The sequence below is a fragment of the Clarias gariepinus genome, chromosome 3 (genome assembly GCF_024256425.1).
Source record: "Clarias gariepinus isolate MV-2021 ecotype Netherlands chromosome 3, CGAR_prim_01v2, whole genome shotgun sequence".
NCBI classification, from domain to species: Eukaryota; Metazoa; Chordata; class Actinopteri; order Siluriformes; family Clariidae; genus Clarias; species Clarias gariepinus.
The window spans coordinates 14,510,366-14,531,826 of NC_071102.1; the positions used below are offsets into that span (position 1 = coordinate 14,510,366).

At 35.5% G+C, this 21,461-nt stretch overlaps 1 protein-coding gene across 1 annotated transcript; it reads left to right on the forward strand.

Moving 5' to 3' along the window:
- The first annotated feature begins 4,930 nt into the window (after positions 1 to 4,930).
- On the forward strand, positions 4,931 to 18,531 carry mtch2 (mitochondrial carrier homolog 2). Its single transcript, XM_053493131.1, has 13 exons — positions 4,931 to 5,093; positions 8,122 to 8,206; positions 10,863 to 10,969; positions 13,580 to 13,603; positions 13,705 to 13,761; positions 13,958 to 14,015; positions 14,107 to 14,158; positions 14,245 to 14,304; positions 14,433 to 14,526; positions 14,629 to 14,676; positions 14,774 to 14,841; positions 16,054 to 16,129; positions 17,228 to 18,531. The coding sequence occupies exons 1-13, from the start codon at positions 5,007 to 5,009 to the stop codon at positions 17,312 to 17,314; spliced, it is 903 nt and encodes a 300-aa protein (XP_053349106.1). The 5' UTR covers positions 4,931 to 5,006; the 3' UTR covers positions 17,315 to 18,531.
- Positions 18,532 to 21,461: the final 2,930 nt, after the last annotated feature.

The window sequence follows — 21,461 nt, forward strand, 5'->3', positions numbered from 1 at the left end:
TCCTGACACATTGGGAAACTGTTCCACTTTGCTAGTTTTTAAAAATGGTAAGATACTGATAAGCATCTGGTGTTATTCAGGTATTTTACTGCCCTTAAACAAAATAGAATCTGTATTCTCTTGTTTTGTGCAGATCACTGTTTTTACTAGTTTCGGAAGAATAATTTAGTAATAAGTAATGTTTATGTGTTTAAATTTTAGGGGTATTTTTAGGCCAATTTTTTTTTTATAGAAAAACAATCCCTTGAACCAATTACATCAATAGGCTACAGTGGGAGATAATGTACTCTTTTCTTTACCTTGAGGCGGATAATTTGTTTTACATTTTATATAAGCCGCCTCAACATAAACAAGTTGCACAGCTTTTTTTAAAGTTTCCTCAACTTTTAGAGTCGAAACCTTAAGTTGATTCAACTTGTAATTCAAATATTTAAGTCAGTCCTTTAGGAATTCAATGTACAAAGCACAGACCTGACCAAACATCACTCCTAAAGCTGTTGCATAGTCGTGCAGGCCCTCAAGAACTACAGCACCCTCCAACACCATGCTCCAGTAGCTCCAAAAGGCTGTCACCTCTCTGACCCAATCCCCCACAGCAAAGTTCAGGTTAAAGAAAACATAAATCTTATAAGGACAAAGGTGACAAATTTTACAAACATTTAGTTATAATAAAAATTAAAGATATCAATAAGCCTTAAAACCACCAGTAAGTATCTGGAATTCTAATGATGGGTTTAAACTATGTATTGTTTAATATTCGAAAGGTTTGATATTTTCAAGGATTTGTTATTCTCAAGAGTAGTTGGGGTCCTTATAAAATCATGTGATTAAATCTCAGTGAAGGTAAATTGCTGGCTCAACTTAATTTCTATAGGTTATTCAGTCTGTGTATCCAAAGTTTTTAAGAACATAATGTTACTTATTACTGTAAGAAGTTGGGCCAACAATACAATGTAATTCATTAACTTTTATCAGTTTTTACAGTGTAGTTCCAAACTAAATTATAGCCAGTGTAGCAGCTTAGTTTGAGAGGTTTTAGATTCACTGTGATCTGTGTTTGAGGTAATTAACCATGGTTGACAGGTTTCAGAAAGATTTCCCAAACTACAGGTCATAGAACACACAAAACACAGAAAAATATCTGAAAACTAGAACAAATAAAGAACTTCTAGGCCTTTTTGTTTATCTCAATCTTTGCACCAAGTATGTCAACAAGTACAGTGTCTATAATGGGATAATTGCTGCAGTGATGACTATGTTTCAGCCTGCACAAGCCTCTGAAGAGAGTGCTATGGTCTGAGTTCCTTCTATTGGTCTAGTTTTGGCTCAGCAACGTTATGTGACAATAAAATGAAGTCAGCTGATGCCCAGAATGTACTGAATGATCAGATCACATCTATGCATTTTTTTTTTTACAAATGTGCTTTGAAGTCTCTTTTAGGATTCAAGGATTTAAGGATTCAAGGAGCTTTATTGTCATACCAGCACACTTCCATGTTCTGGTACAAAATTAGGACCCAGGTCCCGTTTAAGCCACAGAGATAGCATAGTAGTATAAATATGAGGGTGTAAATATGTATATACATGAATATAAATAAGAGCAGTCAGAGATATATTATGCAGGAAATTAGACATACTGTAAACTATACATAGTGTATTGCACATTTTCAGAGGCTGTATTGCACACATTGTATATTCGACTTATAGGGTTATATATATGTATTGCACCATAGAGTTATATATTACACTAAAAGTTTGATTGTGTTTAATGGGAGAGGACCTACAGAGCACGGCTAGAGTTCAGCAGTCTAATTGCTTCAGGGTAAAAGCTGTTTTTGAGCCTGGTGGTCTTGCACTGAAGGCTCCTCAGCCTTCTGCCCGAGGGAAGAGGTTGAAATAAAGCATGTGCAGGGTGGGTGAAGTCCTTAATAATGCGGAGGGCTCTTCCTCTGCATCTTGCAGTGTACAGTTTGGTGATAGATGGGAGCCTGCTCCCCACTGTCCTCTGTGCAGCCTTAACTACTCTCTGCAGGGCTTTCCTGTCAGCTACGGTGCTATTGCCATGCCACACAGTGATGTAGGAGCTGATGATGCTTTCAACTGCTCCTCGATAGAAACTCTTTTTAGTAAATACATTCTGAAACCGGTTCACTGTGCCTCTATCTGGGGTAAGTTTATTACAGTAGTAATCATCTATCACACTTGTTAATGATTAATTTAATTCCTTTATTAACTCATTTGTTCTAATTGATCTCTTAATGGTTGGGGCAGGAGGAAGTGTGTGCTTGTTTTTCCCCCCACCTGGTTTCTGAATGTTGGTTATTTTTTTCTTTAAATAAAATAACAATGTTTTGTGCATTTTGTTGTCACCTGAAGTTATTATACTACTACTACTACTACTACTACTACTAATAATAATAATAATAATAATAATAATAATTTAAATATAATATTTTTGCTAAAAGACAACTGTTATTTATCCCCTGCTACAAATTATATGTACTTTCTTTTTTTTAATGAAAGTATATAATTTCATGACAGTACATAGTATTTACACAAACAGTTTTTTAATCTCCCTTCAACTTGTGTGATTTGGATCTAAAAGAAATTGTAAATGCTGATTTATTCATGAATTATGCAAGAAGCAGTTAAGCAGTTGCAAAAGGCTGCCAGTATTAATCACTAAAATAACTTAATAAAAGCATTAAAATCAAATCTCAAATCAAAACTCAGTCAACAAACTGCTGTGGACACAAAATTGCAAACTGGCACAGACTCAGATTTTATTAACTTTATTTTTACTTCATTTGATTTATTTTATTGTGACAAAACTGTGGGATGTGGAGCAACAGCATTAAAACAAACTTTTATCAGGGACAGGACAACATTACTAAATGAAGAAAGCTACAGAGCCGCAGCCAAAGACCTTTGAACACCTCTATCAGTACAAGTGGTATAATAATAAGCAGGTGGAAAGTTCACAGACTCAACCTTGTTGACTCGGTCAGGTGCTATGTAGTTGAGCAATAACAACGACAGGGAGTGTCGCTGTGGATATCAGCATAACCAGCACAACAGCACAATCTTGAGTGTGATATTGCTTTTATACAACAGTCTTAAAACACCATTAATTATCAAAATATTATGATTTGTACATTGAAGAGTTATTTTACTTATCTTAACACATATGCTTTTGCAACAGTTAGAGTTGGAGGCAGACAGTCAACACCAGACAGTTAGTGTAAGTAATAGGAAGAAAGTAGTTTTAAATCAATAATATCGTACTGGTAATATGTAGCCAAATGGTGAGGCGAATAAAGCATGTAAAACCCCTAAGTTTTTCTTCATATTTCCACTTATTCCTGTTTAATATATCAGCTACATTAACTTTCAGGTTTCAGGGTTAAATCCCAAGTAGTGTTAAATGGAAAGCTAATGCACTAGGATTCCACACACAACCACTTGTTCCACACACACAAAGTAGTGGTAAGGGTTAGAAATGGATTTGAGATTCACAGTCTTTTAAATGGATTCAGCCTTGTGTTAGAAACTTCAGCTGTGTTTGAGCTAATATAATCTTTTACTTCTCCAAACCGGAGCAAAAGACATAAAACTAGGCTATAACATGTTTTTAATTTTTCTTCAAGCTCTGCTTGGGAAAACAAATATTTTACATGTATAACTGATTAAATTCTGATTATTTTATATTAATCGATATATTAATCGAAAAGATTTTGCCCATCTGAGACTATTTTTATTTTAGTTAAAAAGCTCACAGAGTGCCCCACAATTTGAAACAAATGAAATGGAAACACTGGAATTTATTTATATAACCTTTTTTTGTTTTTACCTTGTTGGTCACTCAAAAGAGGTAATTTGTGTTTAAAGAGCATTTATATTGTACAGTGTCATGAATGAGGTTTTTATGAGGGTTTACTGTACTCTCGTTGATGCCCCAACTACCTATCTTGTTAAGTCACTATAGTCCCAGGAACACCACACCCACACTGCAGTAAAGTGATATGGGGGTTCTTCTTTAGCAAACATTATTTTCACGTGATGAAAAAAAAAAAGAATTCAGTGAGATTACGACAATTTCAAACCAATAGCTAAAAAAAATTAATCTCATTGCACAGCCTATATCTTGACCTTAATCCCTATGTAAGATTTAAAAATTGCCAATGATTAAAATGGACTTTTGTAACCTTGGGGCATGTTAAATGCAGCACATAAGGCTGCAAAAAAAACCGAAATATTTCTTTGGACATGTTAAAGCTATAATTGCTAATAATGTATTTGCAACTAAAAATTGTTTTTAATAATTAGAATAAATTTAAAGAATTTAATTAAAATAAATACCAATTAAAGTAAATTAAATTAGCACAAGCGTGTTAATAAGAGAGACAACAACACATGGTTTAAATGGCCTATTATATTGTGCTCACAATAGAAAATGCATAATTTACTGAAAATTGTTTATCATTCTCATGCCCAAACTAGAGTAAGACAGCTTTGAGAGGATCACATACAGTAAAATGACTACAAACGCATCAGCTTGTCTTACATTCTTTGACCAGCAGGAGGGGTTAGTGTGCACACGAAGCCTCGAGAAATTAAGCCTTGTGTGTGTGTGTGTGTGTGTGTGTGTGCGCGCGCGCGCTCCTGGGATGAATTACAAGTTGAATATTTTTTTGTGAACCAATTCAAAACCGAACCTCAAGGCTTCGAAAGCTTCATTTCGCCCTCACTATGTGAAAGACGGAGTTGAATGGAGACGAATGATCCGCTGTGGCGACCCCTAACATGAGGAGCCGAAAGAAGAACAAGTCAAATAGAAAATCAGTTTTTCCTCTCCAAGATGGGGCCGAGGTTTACGCATTGTTGCCTATCTTCTATTCAGTTCAGTTCCCGGCCAACGCTTATCACGTGATTAGGTTTGCGTTATCACGTGACGAACCCCATTGCCTTACTAACGTTCATTCCCTGTTAAGGAGGGGAACGCAGTCATGGCGGAAACATGTGGCCAAGTGCTCCTGGGATCCGGGCTAACTATCCTCTCCCACCCTCTTATGTACATTAAGGTTTTAGTACAGGTAAGTTTAATATCTGCGATTTTCCGCATGCAAACGATTACATATATAGATGTCTGTATGCCTCTATGGAGACGGTAGATTACCGGATAAAGAGCTGGACTGCTGTTTAATAAAGGTTAGCTAGCATGTCGAGTATATGGTGTAGAATTTTATAATAAAAAAATTATCCGGAATGTGCGGGAATATGTTATGAAGCGTTATAACTGAGTCGACTAGTTAAACAGAAAGCTTGTAATGGCGAACTCTCTCTCTCGGTTTACAGGAAGCGCGTCCTCTGCTGCAGTGTAGGTGAAGGTTACTGGTCGCCTGTGGCTTTATGGATGTAAACACACACAAAACAATTTGTGATGTATATGTATATAATGTGTGTGTGTGTATATATAAATATAAATCTTTAGAGGTAAATTAAAGACGTTTGTTCTATTTAAGTTTCAAACCGTATCAGATCGTAGTGAAAGTTGCTAGATGACACAAACAAATTTCTATATTTATTAATTAAATCATTTGCGCAACATACAAAGAGTGTAACGTGATGCAAAGTGCGAAGGAAGGCATTATTTAATGGGTTTAAAGCTGACAAGGCTAGGAAAAAAAGAATAATTTTAAAACCGAAAGGAAGATGAGACCAGTAGGTGGCGCTAATGCAACATAGTTGATGCCGACCACCAAGAGTCTAAAACATCAAGAAGAAGACAAAGTCGCACAATAGGTGTTACACTTACTTAGAAAAAAAATGTATCTGAAGGTGATTTGTAAAATGTGCCTAATATAATGATTTATCTAAAAAGTTGCACTGAAATTTTTCTAAAACTCTTAATTTGTTTGTCTCTGCTTCTCGCATTACTGTCACACAAGCAAGGAACAGTTAGTATTTTAAATGAAGTTTTAAAAATGATTTGCAGTTAGGGTATAAACATGAATTCCTGCCCACAGTTCCTGTTTACTGTCTCGTGCTCGAGAATGAAAGAAAAACCTATAACTTTGGTTTTATCTTTATCAAATACAATTAATCAATAAATAGTAAAAGTTTCACAGAGACAGGAGAAAATCAATTCAGTGACGTATCACAGTTTTGTTTTTGTGTGTGTGTGTGAGAGAGAGAGACAATTTATGTATTGACACACTGGAATCTCAAATTTAATTGAAATTTTTTTTTTTTTTAAAGTTGTAAGTAGCTCTGGATAAGAGCGTCTGCCAAATGCCTAAATGTAAATGTGGCTCCAAAAACAAAGGTATTAAATACTTTTTTTTAATATAGATCAGTACCTCAGCATACAAATTAACCAGTTCTGGAGTAGAGATTGTGCAAAATGCATTTTCCTATTGGAAATAATGTAAATGCAAAGAATTCCTTCCAGCCACCCACAATATTATTAATTTTTAATACTCTTTTTGCATATAAAAATTATCACAATGTTTACTAAAGGCATTTAAATGAAGTAAAATATGAAATAAATGAACATTAAACTTCACTTTACCTTAATTTATGATTTCTCTTGGCACCAGCTGCTTTAAAAACAAAACAGCAAGTGGCTTCGTTTTCTTCTTGCTGTCATACTTGCTTCTTGCACAAAATGCAAAAAACCCACAAAAAAATCTCTAAACTTACTTCATTTGGCAAAAAAACTTCAATGATGCAAAAATAATTAGAGCGGCTCTTGCATGGCATATACGCGCAAGCCAGCACTTGTTTACGCTCGGTTAGGTTTCTTATATGCCGGGGTACCTTGGGCAAATTTCTTGCAGAATTTTAGCTCCAAAAAATTCATAAAGGGGGTCATTCGTATTCCGAGATAGTATTGTAAACATGATTGCATATGAGGTAGTAAAATGTTGCAGTTCTTTAATAATTTTCGGTAATCCTACAAGCCTAAACTATTCGCACACTGGCAGGAAGCTCGGCATTCTAAGTTATTTCCTGGTGGTTCCTATCTCTAAAGTTCAAATATTTATATTAACGGTGCTCTGATTGATCAGGGCCGATCGGAATCAGCCAATAATTATTAAACTTTTTCAGATCCGTCATCTCTCAACTGGTTGATCACATAAACTGATGATGCAAAAAAAAAAAAAGGCAATTCACATTGCCAGTCTGGGAATATTAACAAATTTGCAGTATGCAGCTTTTTCTTCAAAACTCAACAACACCCTATTTGCTTATTAAAAATAATGAAGCATGAATAATTGGAGTATGAAAGATGAACCACAAAAGCTCAAGCCTTACTTAGCAGAGAGTAAAAAGACCATTATCTCAAAAATAATAATGGAGAGAGGAATAAAATAGGGTCTTCAGCTTTGGCCTAGGCAGCCGGTGTTTACCTTAGTGACAGTCAGGAAGCACACATACTGCATCATAGGAGAAATAGAATGTCTCTTTAAAAATGCAGAAATTCTGATATTTGATTTATTTGAGCCTGCTCTCGCTGCTTATTATTGAGCAACCATGCCTGGCTCACCAAATACAAAGTGACGGAGGTGTGTTTATTTAAAATGTATTGTGCAGTTTCAATTTGTTATTCATTCACACAGCACTGTTTCATGTGATGAATGTTATAACGATTGAGAATAGCAGGACAGTCGCATTGTGGATAAGCATTTTGGCGTGTGAGAGCCGCTTGATGCTAGTTAACTAATGGAAATTTAGTTCTAGTCGATCATAGGCTATTCTGAAACTGTTTGTTTCTATATGATCTACATAAAATAATAAGAGAGTTTAATATGTTGTCTTCCAAAAAATAGTTTTTTTTAATTTTATACTTTCTCAGATCTTAATTATTTTTGTGCACCACTTTTTAGAATACTTATAATACAGCTTAGAATACAGCTATAAATAGTAAAAAAAAAAAAAAAAAAAATACTACTTTAAAATGGCAGATCCCAATAACCTAACCACATCTGTGATCAGCGATCTGTGATCGACATCCGTCGATTCTGATTTCTGTGATCAGCCCCAAAAACCATGATCAGAGCACCCATAATTAATATCATGTTTTATGACTTAATAAAATATGTTTTTACAAATTCTCAGGTGGGACATGAACCTCTTCCACCCACTCTTGGCAAGACTGTTTTTGGCAGACAGGTTTATCATCTTCCTGGACTCTTTGCTTATGGTAAGATCAATGACTTTACATACGAAACACTGATCTGAGCCCATAATATTAATTTAATTAATTTTTATTGTATAGATCAGTTAAGCGTTGCTCGGGAATGTGGTTTTTATCGTTAAAAGACTGACACTAACAACATGGCGCCTTAAGTGGCAGACTATCCAATTGTTGGGAGAACAAAAATATTGGAACAGACAGTCTTTTCAATGTGCCTTACATGCAGGAACGAGATCGAGCATGTGATGCTGCAATGACCTCAGTCTGTTGCATTTATCTTTTGTGATGCTTTTCCATACATGCTCCACAGCTTCTTTCACTTATTTCACTAAAGTGTACACTTTATTAAAAACACCAGCACTTTTATGCCATTATCTAATCAGACCATCCTGCATGAAAAAACATCAGAATCGGGACAAATATTTGATTTTGTTGATCAGTTTTTGCTGGTCTCCTGGGATTCTACAGGATTTTAGAAATTACACTTCGATGACTGTCATTAAAGTCACAGAGATTGTTGGACTATTTAGACTAAACTATTGTTAGTTTCTAACCCATCTTATGTCTGAAATAAAGAGGAAAATATAAAATTTAATTCGAGGTAAAATGCCTATGGGCCTAGACTTGTTTCCCATACTGTATGTGTCTTTGTTTAAAGGTGTGCAACTTGTAACACAACTTATATTGTCAAAGTGAAATGTTTAACGTGTGATTGGTGCTGAATAAGAACTTCATGACAAACCAGTCAGACAAAAGTGGAGTTCGTACAGGTTGAGCCAGTACAGGGTGTGTTAATTGATCTATACAGTGTTTAATAAATCGTAATGATTAATTTATACAAAGCAACTATTGTTGTTAGTTATGCATATTGAGCGATTTAATTAACTTGTTACAAATGCATGTGTGGCCCATTTTGGGTGTTGTCCTGGCCAAAGCTTTTAGCTAGCATTAGAATCTAGAGATCGGGGAAAAAATTGTTTATGAATCATTAATCTTTTGTGTAGTGATTCACGACTCACCATGCTAACTCCAATCACTCACTCATCTTCTATACCGCTTGATTCTGTATTTAGGGTCGCAGGGACCTGGAGCCTATCTCAGGAGGCTTAGGGCAGGGTACACCCTGGACAGGGTGCCAATCCATCGCAGAGCACACACACGTACACACTCATTCACACACTACGGGCAATTAGCCTAACCTGCTTATCTTTGGACTGTGGAAGTAAATCTGAGCACTAAGCACAGGAAGAACATGCAAACTCCATGCACACAGAGACGGGAATCGAGCCTGGCCGGGAATCGAGCTCGGCCGGGAATCGAACCCGGACCCTGGAGGTACAAGGCGACAGTGCTAACCACAACACCACCATAATAGATTATTATCATAATAGAGATGAACCAGTCGATCGGCCAATGACCAGAATTGGCTAGTTTTCAGCCAAATACGATTCTGAACCAAGTGCAGAAGCTTTCGTATGACACAACAGAAATGCATTTTTATGGCGTTTATTTAAAAAACAAATGTGTTAAAAACTTCTGACATAATTAGTCTCAAACCTACTTATTACATACACTTAAAAGAGTCATACAATGCAGTGAGCGCTTATTAATTGAATATTGCATGCCTTAGACGCTTCGCGTACTTGCATTATACGCTGCTCAATCCGTGCGTGCACACTGTCAGAAATTTAAAGGCGGTAAATCATAACCCTTGTTTTATAATCCTACAGGCAGTACACTCAGAACTATTTACACATTTTTATCCTGTGTGGTAGGTAGGGCTGCAACAACTAATCGATAAAATCGATAATTATCGATAATGAAATTCGTTGTCAACGAATGCCGTTCGATACACAGATACACAGCCACTGGTAATATTGTGTATCTGGAATGAATTTTAGATCTTTAAGTCCATCTCATGAAAATCTCATGCGTTTATATTTTTGTTGAGTGTGTATATATACTGTATATACTGTATATATTATATACTACATTTCATTTAAGGTTTAAAATGTCAAAATTAAAGATTATTAAACTCTTTATGTGGCTTTTGCATTTTTAAAAGTTTATTTTTTATACATAAATAAAACCCTGATTTTTTTTTAAATAGTTATAAGGGAAATATTAAATTAAAGAAGCGACTAGGTTTTATCCGATTAATCGAAAACATAATCGCCCAACTAATCGATTATCAAAATAATCGTTAGTTGCAGCCCTAGTGGTAGGAGTAAATTATTTAAGTTTGTTTTCGGCACCTAGGTATTATATCATTTCCGTATGTGAGTGGTGATTCCCATCTCTATTAGCCCCATAGTAGAAGTCAATATGTACAGTTTAGTGTGTTTCTGTAGGCATATAAATGTGTACATGTTTCAACATATACCTTTCTACTTAAGAAAATGTTTTTAGCCACATTCGGTTGTGCAAGGATAATAATAATAATAGCACCCTCCCTAGCAACAACACTAACAGTGAGGCTACAAATTATTTGCAACTTTTGGTTTGCATAGTTGTTTGTTTTGATGTAAACTTTGTTTAGGTTGTGTACTGTAGGTTTCAGCACCAGTATTGAATTTAAAAAAGGAAAGTGTTTTTTAAGGTTCTGTGGCTGGGTAGTGCATTAAACTTATGTGACCTGAATTTTGTTTTATTTTTTTGACAGCCAAACACATAACAAAGATTGATGGAAAGTCAGGCCTGTTTAAAGGTCTTACCCCCAGATTGTGTGCGGGGACCATCGGCACTATTGTCCACAGTAAAGTGCTGCAGGTAAGATCACGAATTCCAGTTTTAAAGGACACAAAAACAATTTGGTATTATCTGTGCTTTAATTAACTAATAAATTAAGTGAGAAGTTTTTAAGCAAGAAAATCAACAAATTGTACCCAACTTTAATGTGAAAACTCATGACTCTAGATCTATGGCCTGGTTATTGCATAAAAAGAATTTAACTTAAACTGTATTTAAGCCCAATTTATTTCAGTCATGGGGAGAAATTAGTGTACTCTTTCTTTTTTTCATAATCATTGAGACTTATTAACAGTCACAATAAAATAGGGCACTGGTGGCTCAGTGGTAGGTGTTTCGCCTGCCATGCGGAAGGCCCATGCCCGAACCCCAGCCACTGGGTGCAGTGCCGGTCCCAAGCCCGGATAAAATGGGTTGCGTCAGGAAGGGCATCCGGCGTAAAACCTGTGCCAAGTTGTAGTGCGGACTGGGTATTCTGCTGTGGTGACCCCTTGCCGGGAGCAGCCGAAAGACTAACAACAACATGTTACCAATGAAATGCAGAGAATTAAGTAATCACTAAGAAGTGTGATTACCTCTATGATAGCAGAACTTTGGGCAGTTCAGTGTCAACATCATGCCCAGAAGAGAGATGTCATCCACTGTATCTGGAAAATTTTCAGTCATCTTGACAATGATGAACTCTAAGACCATTGTTTCATGATTTTAAGATGGGCAGAAATTGGTTCATGCAACAGGACGAATAAGGTGTTAGAATGGTCAAGTCCAGACTTAAATCACATTGGGATACTGTGGCAGGAGAAAGCTGTGAGACCTGTGTGTAAATGAAGAGAGACTGATGTTGATTTATAGGGTTTGCTTTTTTTCCCTCCCTAATGCTGTTTCAAAACATTTAAAAAAAAAATTTTTAAATCATAATTATTTACTATATATATACTCAGCAAAAAAACTGACTTTCAACTGTTTTTACTTTCAGTAAACTTAATGTGTAAATATTTGTATGAACACTAAAAGAGTCAACACCATAAGACATAAACTAAAAATGTTTCACATTGTGTCCCTGAATGGAGGGAGGCTCAAAATCAAAAGTGCCAGTCAGTATCTGGTGTGGCCACCAGCTGCTTGAAGTACTGCAGTGCATCTCCTCCTCATGGACTGCCTATTGCGGACAGTCTGAGCACTGATGGAGGGATTGTGTGTTCCTGGTGTGACTTAGGCAGTTGTTGCAGCCATCCTGTACCTGTCACGCAGGTGTGATTTTCGGATGTACCGATCCTGTGCAGGTGTTGTTACACATGGTCTTCCACTGCGAGGATGATCAGCTGTTCTTCCTGTCTCCCTATAGCGCTGTCTTAGGCGTCTCACAGTGCGGACATGGCGATTTATTGCCCTAGTCACATCAGCAGTCCTCATGCCTCCCTGCAGCATGCCTAATGCACATTCACACAGATGAGCAGGGTCCCTGGGCATCTTTATTTGGCTGTTTTTCACAGTTGAGAACTGTGACCTTAAATGCCTACTTTCTGTAAGCTGTTAAGGTCTTAACGACCATTCCACAGGTGCATGTTAATTAATTGATTATGGTTAATTGTACATGCATGAAAAACATTGTTTAAACCCTTTACAATGAAGATCTGTTATTTGGATTTTTACAACATTATTGTTGAAATACACAGTTCTGAAAAAGGAACGTTTCTATATATATATATATATATATATATATATATATATATAAAAATTCATATAATTATTGGAAAGGGGGTTTACTTACGTTATCTTTGACTGATGGGCCTGCTTAATGTGCTGTAGCCACATTAAATCTTTTGGGATTGGACACAGATCTACATCATATTTATACAGGATGTTTTACATCTGCAGTATTTAGTGCATCTTAATTGAACCCTACTCAATTGAACCTTAATTGCGTTTTGTCTGCACAATCGTTAATGTTTTAGACAATAACACCTGGTGTGCGATTTTCTGAGCAGCTAAGTGGTTCTAAGTGATCTACAACACTGTTCAGAAAACATGGTGAAAGAGATTTGATCCTTAATGAGCATAAACATGAAAAGAGCCAAACACATTTTTAACTGTGAACGCAAGACTGAATTATGGTTTAAATATATGCATTGTTCCAAAAGTAGCAATTTTGCTTTAATTCAGATTGTGTGAATAGACTTATAGGTGTGAAAGCATAATGATTTTGTTGCTTTTGTTTGAAAGCACTTGTAGTTTTTTGAGGATTAAGTGTCTTCATGTTTATTATTTATATTAAAAGGAAAAGAATTATTAAAAATGATGCTATACCTTCAGACATCCATTCGTAGCATCAAATTTCATCATCTCTACAGTTGTAATAGCTTTTCAGCTAGGTAATTTACATTCAGGCAAATATCAAAGGAAATCCAGCCAAGACAAAGAAAAAATTTGCTTAGTAAAAACTACTACTATTGTTTTTATAATCAAAGTTTATTAATTCAGATAAATATAAATCAGGTTCTACTAGATTATGTTGTTTAAAATATTCACCATGGCTCACCCTATGTTCAGGACCAATATGCATGTGACATTTGAGATGGTTATTTATATATAGCTTATTATTAACTCTCAATTATTTTGTATCGTCTACAGAAATGCCAGGAGAGCAAACTAGAGGTAAGTGACTGTATGTAAGTGTATGTAATGTAATCTTATTTTTTATTATCTTATTTCTTTAAAACAGAACAATACAGATATCAAATAATATTGTTTTAAAGGTCATGAAAAGTGACCAGAAGGCAGAGGAGGGATCTCTGCGCCATGTAGTCAATGAGGTGAGTCCATTTACAGTTGAACTCTAAACCTTCCTGCCCGACTGATTAAAGTAAATAAATTTTTAACTCTCATCTTCTACTTCAACTAAACTTTCCTAAAGCCCTCTTTAAATAAAACACTACTACAGTATTGCGGTACCAGTTCAAAAAGAGGTTAGCTCATTATAAATAGTATCCTTTTTTTTTCCTCCCACAGACAACAAAGGAGATGATAGCACGCTCCTGTGCCACAATTGTCACACATCCATTCCATGGTATTGCTTTTTCTGCTATTGTTTAATTAAAAGTGATTGATTAGAAAATATTTGCTTGTGTCCTAAACATTTTAATTACGCTTTATTACAGTGATCACCCTTAGATGCATGGTCCAGTTTATCGGAAGGGAAACAAAGTACAGGTCAGTCTTGGGTCCTGCACTCCTCCTTCGTTTTCTCTGATAGTGTTTTCATTTTGCTAATAGTGATGTTCTGTTTCTCTTTTCAGTGGTGTCTTTGACTCCGTTATCACTATCTACAGAGAAGAGGGAATCCTTGGGTTTTTTGCGTATGTATCAAGCTTTAGTTTGAAGGCCAATATTCTGAAATTTAAACAGTTTTAAACATGTCATGGTAATTCACCTTATAGTTATGTGTCTGGGTGTGTTTTTGTGTGCGTCTCTGTCTATTTCATAGTGGCCTCATCCCACGTCTTCTTGGCGATATCTTCTCTCTGTGGATCTGCAACATGCTTGCTCATTTTATCAACTCTTATGCAATAGATGACTCGGTAAGTACAGATGCATTCAAATTGTGTATAAACGGTATTATTATAATTAATGTGATTTTATTTTTTTATTTTTTTTGTAAAATAAATGGTTATTTGTTGTAGATGAGTCATACGAATGAAATGAAGAACTGCTCTCAAGCTGCCACTGGGGTGAGTAACATTTCTGGAGTCCAGAGTAACTACTGTACCTTCAGTGTTCTGTAATGTCCAAACTGTTTACCTGTTTCTCTCTGTCTGTCACATTCAGTTTTTTGCCAGTATGCTGACATACCCTTTTGTGTTGGTTTCCAACTTGATGACAGTCAATAACTGTGGGTAAGTGCGTGCCTTAGGGCAAGTTTGGTGTGCTTCGAATAGTTTGTATAATCCTGAAAGTTTTAAATCCTGAAAGAATTTTAGGTTTAGGTTAATGTTTTTAAGTAGTCTAGGTAGTTTTTTCCCATCATTTCTTCTCTAGGGCTTGTAATGAATTCAAGACTGAACTGCACTGTATGAAGAAACTTAGTATTCCTCACCTGTTGCTTCCCACTTTGATGTAATTATTTGACAAACTACAGAACCCAGTTCTTTTTATGGCTGATAAAGGCTGTATAGAGTTTTGTGTTTCAAGAAGAGGGTCCCTTACTTTCCAATGGCTAATCACTAAGACTTTCCACCAATGTGTTTGCACAAAAGTTTAAAGTATGTTTGTGTTCTGCATAACGTCTTGTTTTCTTTTTTTGCTTTTACTCTGAACATGTTAAATTGTAAGCTTTTGCATACTGAACTAGAGAAATTTAACTCTTATTGATAAAATACAAATGCATGTCTGCACATTCTGGCTGTTAAAAGATAATTTGTTTTGATAGATGAGTGTTCGAGGTAAGAGCATTGTGAATTGTATAGTCTGATATGCATGATAAAGAAAGATAGTAGCTTAACTACCGAACGTATTGAGGAGTTTACGTAACATGCAGAAACATCCTTTCGTTTCTAGTTCTGTCCATTATATTTAGAAAAACTATAGTCATGTTAAAGTTAGTAACCACTTTTTTTTAATTCCATGTGTTTTTGTTTAAAAACATTAACATCTTATCATAGCAGGTGATTTTATCTCCGGCAAATACAACCTCTGATGAAAAACATGTACCTGTCTTTCACCATGCTGTTATTTATTCAATAAAAAAGTAATCCCAAAACAATTCAGTAGCTTGTAGATCCACCTTTAGCAGTATGTTTTAACAGTATGGGAATTAAATACGTCTGTGGCCCAGTACAGGAACTTCTTGGTGTCTACCAGCGGTTGGCATCCGGTACATTGGGTTACCTCTACCAAGCTCATTTTAGATTCCCCAGTACAGCTTGTTTAAATCTAAAGTCTAGGTTTAATTTTTTTGGTAGAGTTGATCTCATGATGAAACATAACTTTTTATGAAACAGTTTTTGTATATATTTTTTTGTGCATTCTCCATTGAAGCAGCTCTATAATGCTTTTGGTGAACATCTGCTATTATTAACAACGTATATACATATTCATACTTTTTGTAGATTGACCGGTGGGTTACCACCTTACTCTGAAACCTATAAAACCTGGGTTGACTGCTGGAGGCACCTGGGCCGAGAGGTGAGTGAACACTTTAATTTTTACTGAAGAGGCCAGTTATTAGTCATTATTAGAAAATATGTTCACCCTAGTAGTTCTGACCTCAGTGATTTAAGACCATCGTGTTTGTTTGGTATGATGTACAGTCGTTGATTTTCGTTTCCTTTTAATGAATGTTTTTGTAGTTACTCTTTGTTCCGCCCAAGTAATTTGATCGAACCATAAACAGCATACCAGCACTGGAATGTTTAACATATATATATATATATATATATATATATATATATATATTAATCACTGCACGTTATAGGTGTTCTAACAACTGTCAATTACACTAATTACTGTCACAATACAAGTACAATTACTGTCGGTTGCCAGTATGGGTGAAGGTAGTTCAATAGAGTTTGTAGCACTAGAGAGAGGCGAGAGCAGCTGCCTGCCAAACCCACATTCAAAAACCTGTCACAGAAGCACTTTCAGCAAGACAACACCTCTGAGAATATTGTCTAACCCCTGATCGAGGGCACTACCTTGTGTGAAACAAGGGATTCTGCACGCCTCATAGCACACTAGCTTTACATTTAACGATATTTGGGACTCAAACCCGGAAAGTTAGCTGATATCCTAAAACGGAAATATGAATTAAATCTCTAAATCTAAAGTCTCCCAGGGCCGCCCAACATCCTATGCTTCATTCTCCTCAGTGTTCGGCTACATAGTACTGATAAAAATTTTAAACTATTTTCACCTCTGTTGGTTATACCTCTGTTAGTTATATTAACATGCAGAATTAGTGTTAAGCTGGCAACTGACAGTGTATTTAACAGGGAGTTTACTGGTATCAGAGTATGTAGGCAATATTACTGGTTAAATAAAGATGTTGATGATAAATGATGTTTGTAGAACTGTTATTTAAAATCAATATCACACTCAAGGCTGTTCTGTTGTGCTAAACATCAGCACAGCTGTGATATCTTCAATCAGCTATACCCTCGTGCCCACCTTAAATATGCTATCTTATATTTTTATGCCAGGGATGTTAAAACCCATTAAGACTTCATTACACCCAATATAAATAATTTATTTTTCTAACCATTTTCTCTTTTTCCTTTCTCTTAGGGTAATATGAGCAGAGGCAACAGTTTATTCTTCAGGAAGGTGCCGGTGGGGAAGTTGTACTCCATTGACCAAAAGCGATTTTTCTGAAGGGACATGCCAACAGCATAAATCTATACATGAAATAGATTGGGTCGGGGAAACTCCTAATATTTTGTATGCACTTGTTCATGATGATTGGGTATTTCTGTTTAATTTTTTGGATAATCGGTGAGTCAGCTTCCAGGATTTTCTTCTCCATTAAATTAATCGAAAGTTTTGTTGATTTTGGAAAACTTATTTTAATATTTGTATCAGAAATACCTCTTTTTAAAAGAGGTTTAATGTCAAAGGCATTCACAACTTAATATAAATTATATTGCTCCTCATTCTTCCTGGCAAAAAAAAGGTAAAAATAACCAGACCTACATTAACAGGCCATTTGCTTAATATGGCTTACAGCAAGGTCTTTGCCTGCCAGCACTTATTTACAGAATGAAGTTGTTCTGAATCTGAAGCTGTATATGTAGCCATTAAAATAATGAGTTGTGTTAAATGGTAGCTCCTAATCGTGTGCTGCATGTGTGTGTGTATGTACACATGCTTGTGTGTGACCTCACACAGACTTTTTTTATTTTGCCTGGGTTCTCAAACCGGTCCAGGTTTGCCCTTTGGAGAGTGAGAACGCCCAGCTGCTGAGCTAGATAGAGTTCATACAACCCACTGGTATGAGTCATGCTGTGAGAGAGATGTGTGTGAGCTCTCTCTCTCTCTTCTTCCCTCATGCTTTCTTTTACCATGTTCACCAACACATTGCTTGCTTGGATTAATTTGGGCTGTATATTTTTAATAACATTCTGATTTATCCCAAAAAATCCAAGTATGCCTTTTATTGGTGTGCTTCAGTTTTTTTTTTTTTCCTTCACTAGGATTGCTACCTGCCTGTTTGTATATGTCCATATGCATAAATACAATTGGACTGTACCATTAAAACAATCTAATGTCAAAATTGTGTAATTGTGAAGCATTATAAAAGTACATGGGCCTAAAGTGTGAGATTTGTTGTTATTTAAATGCTGTTTCTCTTCGCATTTTCCGTTTTGTCCTAATAAGATGCACACACTTTTTTTTCCAGAGTTAATGCAGTCAACTCCTTAAATGTTCTTTCAATTTGGTGAAAAGGAAAAATTGGAAATAACATTAAATGTTATTTTTAAGATTAAATATTACTTGCGAAACCCTGGTTTTGGTTTTGATATTGGCTCTCAGTGTATTTTAAATTTGTTTCATTTGTTTAAAATTAAAGTTTACAAGATTGGGCAAAGTGATTTGTATCACAGGTTTTGTCTGTCTCTTTTTGCAATCTAATCCTTATTAAGGAGTTATTAACTATTGGTTTGGATGAGTGGGTGGGGGTAAAATACTGATTGCGCCTTGTTGGTCAACATGAACAAATTCGTTTCTCTGCAGCCCTACTATTCAAAATTCAATTAAGTTGGCTCTGATTTGGACAGCCCAAATTTTCTCCAAGCTATTGCTTTATAATAGTGTCCTTTTGCAATACATTTCTTCACCTTAACTAAAAATGTCTGTTCGACTAAAATAACCTCTTAACAGTTTGCTTGTATTTGACTTGACATTTTGCCTGTGATGGCAGCCAGCTTTCCATTATTTTCCTGCTGAAAGTGTCAGTGTTGTAGCTGACATCCTAAACATTTTTGACAATAACTCTCCTTACCGGTTGATTTAGTCTTGGTAGTGGCTGGGTTGAATGTCATGTACTGTACTCTCCAGAGGTATTGGGACAGCAAGTGCGATTTAACCAGATTAGATAAATAATTATTATAGAGAGAGAATTTTTGCTTTAACGTCCTGATATTTTAGTGTGTTGTAGAACATGACGCTTTTTGCTTGAAGTTTTAAAGTGATCAAAAACACTGAAACCTGTAATTGGCTGTTTTTCTTGTTGGCTAGGTGTGCCCTGTTCAACTGATTGTTTAAATAAAATGCGTCTCCAGTGGTTTAAAACGGCGGCGGGGAGCATGCAACTAATTGATTCCTCTTCCCTCGGATAGTAATGCCTGTGCATGTGGCCTTGATGACGTGTTTTTGACAGTGGTTTAACACATAGCATTCATGAAACAGAGGAGTTGTAAAAACGAGTTTTGTATATTTCAGAGTTGTATTGTAACAAACACACAAAATCTCGTATCTGTAAGCTGTCGTGGCCATAGATTTTGGAATCCAACTCAGACAAAAGACAGAATTACACACATTTTTTTTTTGTTTTTTTTACGCACAAATATTTTTGACAGTGATCTTATTCCATAAGATTAGGCCTTCAACCTATCCTGGGTGTCAGTGTGTCATAGCAACATGTCTCACTGTATAGCTGATTCGCTTGTAGAGAATGTAAACCGGTATCTTCTGTTGTTTTTAATGGGAAAGTGAGCATGCTGCCTTTTGTCTGGATATCTTAGGAATTGTTAGTGCGAAACCAGTAAAAAAAAAAATTGGAGCAGGCAGGAGACACAACTAAAGGGGTGTTTTAAGTTTTTTTTATTTTTTTTATTCCCCAAGGTGAGACTTTTTAGCCATTTAAGTTGATGACTCATTCTCCGATTTGACCAAAAATGATCAAGCTCGGAATCACAGAAGCAAAAGGTTTAGTGCGGGTCACAAACGAATCCTCATTTTGTGGAAAGGTTGACTCATTCCATAGACCTGAATAACCGTTTTGATGCAAGTTTTCTGGTGGTTTGTGCAAAATTGAAAATGATAAGGCCGTGTAGTCTGGAATCGGGGGAAAAACAGGAATTTTGGAAAAGCCGTAGGTCAATTAATTAATGACAAGTAATGGCACCTGATTCCCAACCAGTATGACCCACCCCTGAGAGCAGCCCTACTAAATAGAGAAAGGGATGCTAATATGGATGTACAGTTCTCTGTATATGGTTTAGAAATTAAACATTAACTACACTCTATAATACACATTTAGCAGTGATTGATATTTTGAAAAGATTTACATTAAGCAATGTTATTTTTTTTATTATTAAAATGGGTCCGGTTTATCTTTTAAAACATTTTTATTTAATTTTTAAAGAAATACACAATTACCAGACTGTTATCACATGCATATGGAAGATTCTAATAAATAGTATCCATTATATTTTATATTAATTTTTAATATATAATTAATATATTATATTAATTATATATTAATAGAATAAATAATTCTAATAAAATACAATTTAATTTTTTGCAATGTATTAATGGATTTATTGTTTGGGGAGTTTGTTCCATACATCAAGCATAAAAAGTAGTCAATGGCAGTCAATGGCCACTGCTTACCTCAATAAAAATAAAAAATATTCCGATCTTTTTCTGATCATCAGGTTTTCTTGCTATATTTATGTACATAATTTGTCATATATTATAAATAAGTCATTGATAATAAACCTATATAACCTCCTGCTAATATTTACCTGTAAACATAGCATTTGCCACCTCTGTTCATTGTATTTTTGTTAGTCTGTAGATATTAGGCCTACTTGCACCATGACCAAACATTGAAAATCGTAGCACAATTTTTAAAAATATTTTATTTACAAAAAAAAAAAAAAAGATTTGTCTGTCCTAAAAGTTAGTAGTAGTAGGGTAGACCATAAAATTTAGGGTAGATTGCTAAAAAATATGGTTCCGTAGGTTGCTTAATGAGACAAATTGATAACTTTAGACCCGTTCACTAATCCAAACCGGTTTTTGAAATGTATCTATAATCTATTCTTAATAATGATTTAAAATTATGATGAACTAAACGGGTCTTGGAATTTAAATCTTAATATCAGAGTACAGAAATCTTTGGGATGTCTGAAAACATGTTTTATTTTGTTCAAAGATTGAATGAAATAGTGTGTAAAACCCTGAATGGTGCAATCGTTTTAAAGGAGACATACATCCTTGAATGACAATCCCAGGGTAGTGGCTCAGAGCCCACTTCCAGTGAACATTCAGCAAGTAAACCGCCTAAATCCTTAGAAATCAACGGATAACTTGTGGCCAACCTGTGGGAACTGTACACACAAGCAATCATGAACATCAGTTGAACATTAAAGAAACACTGCTGGGAATTATTGCCACATTGCTTGTATATTTATGAACTTGGCCAAGCCATTTTTACATGTTTGGGCAATTAAATGAGTTCTTGGTAGTCCAGCATTTCAGATGTGAAGCAGCCAGTCTGATCATGAAGTATGGT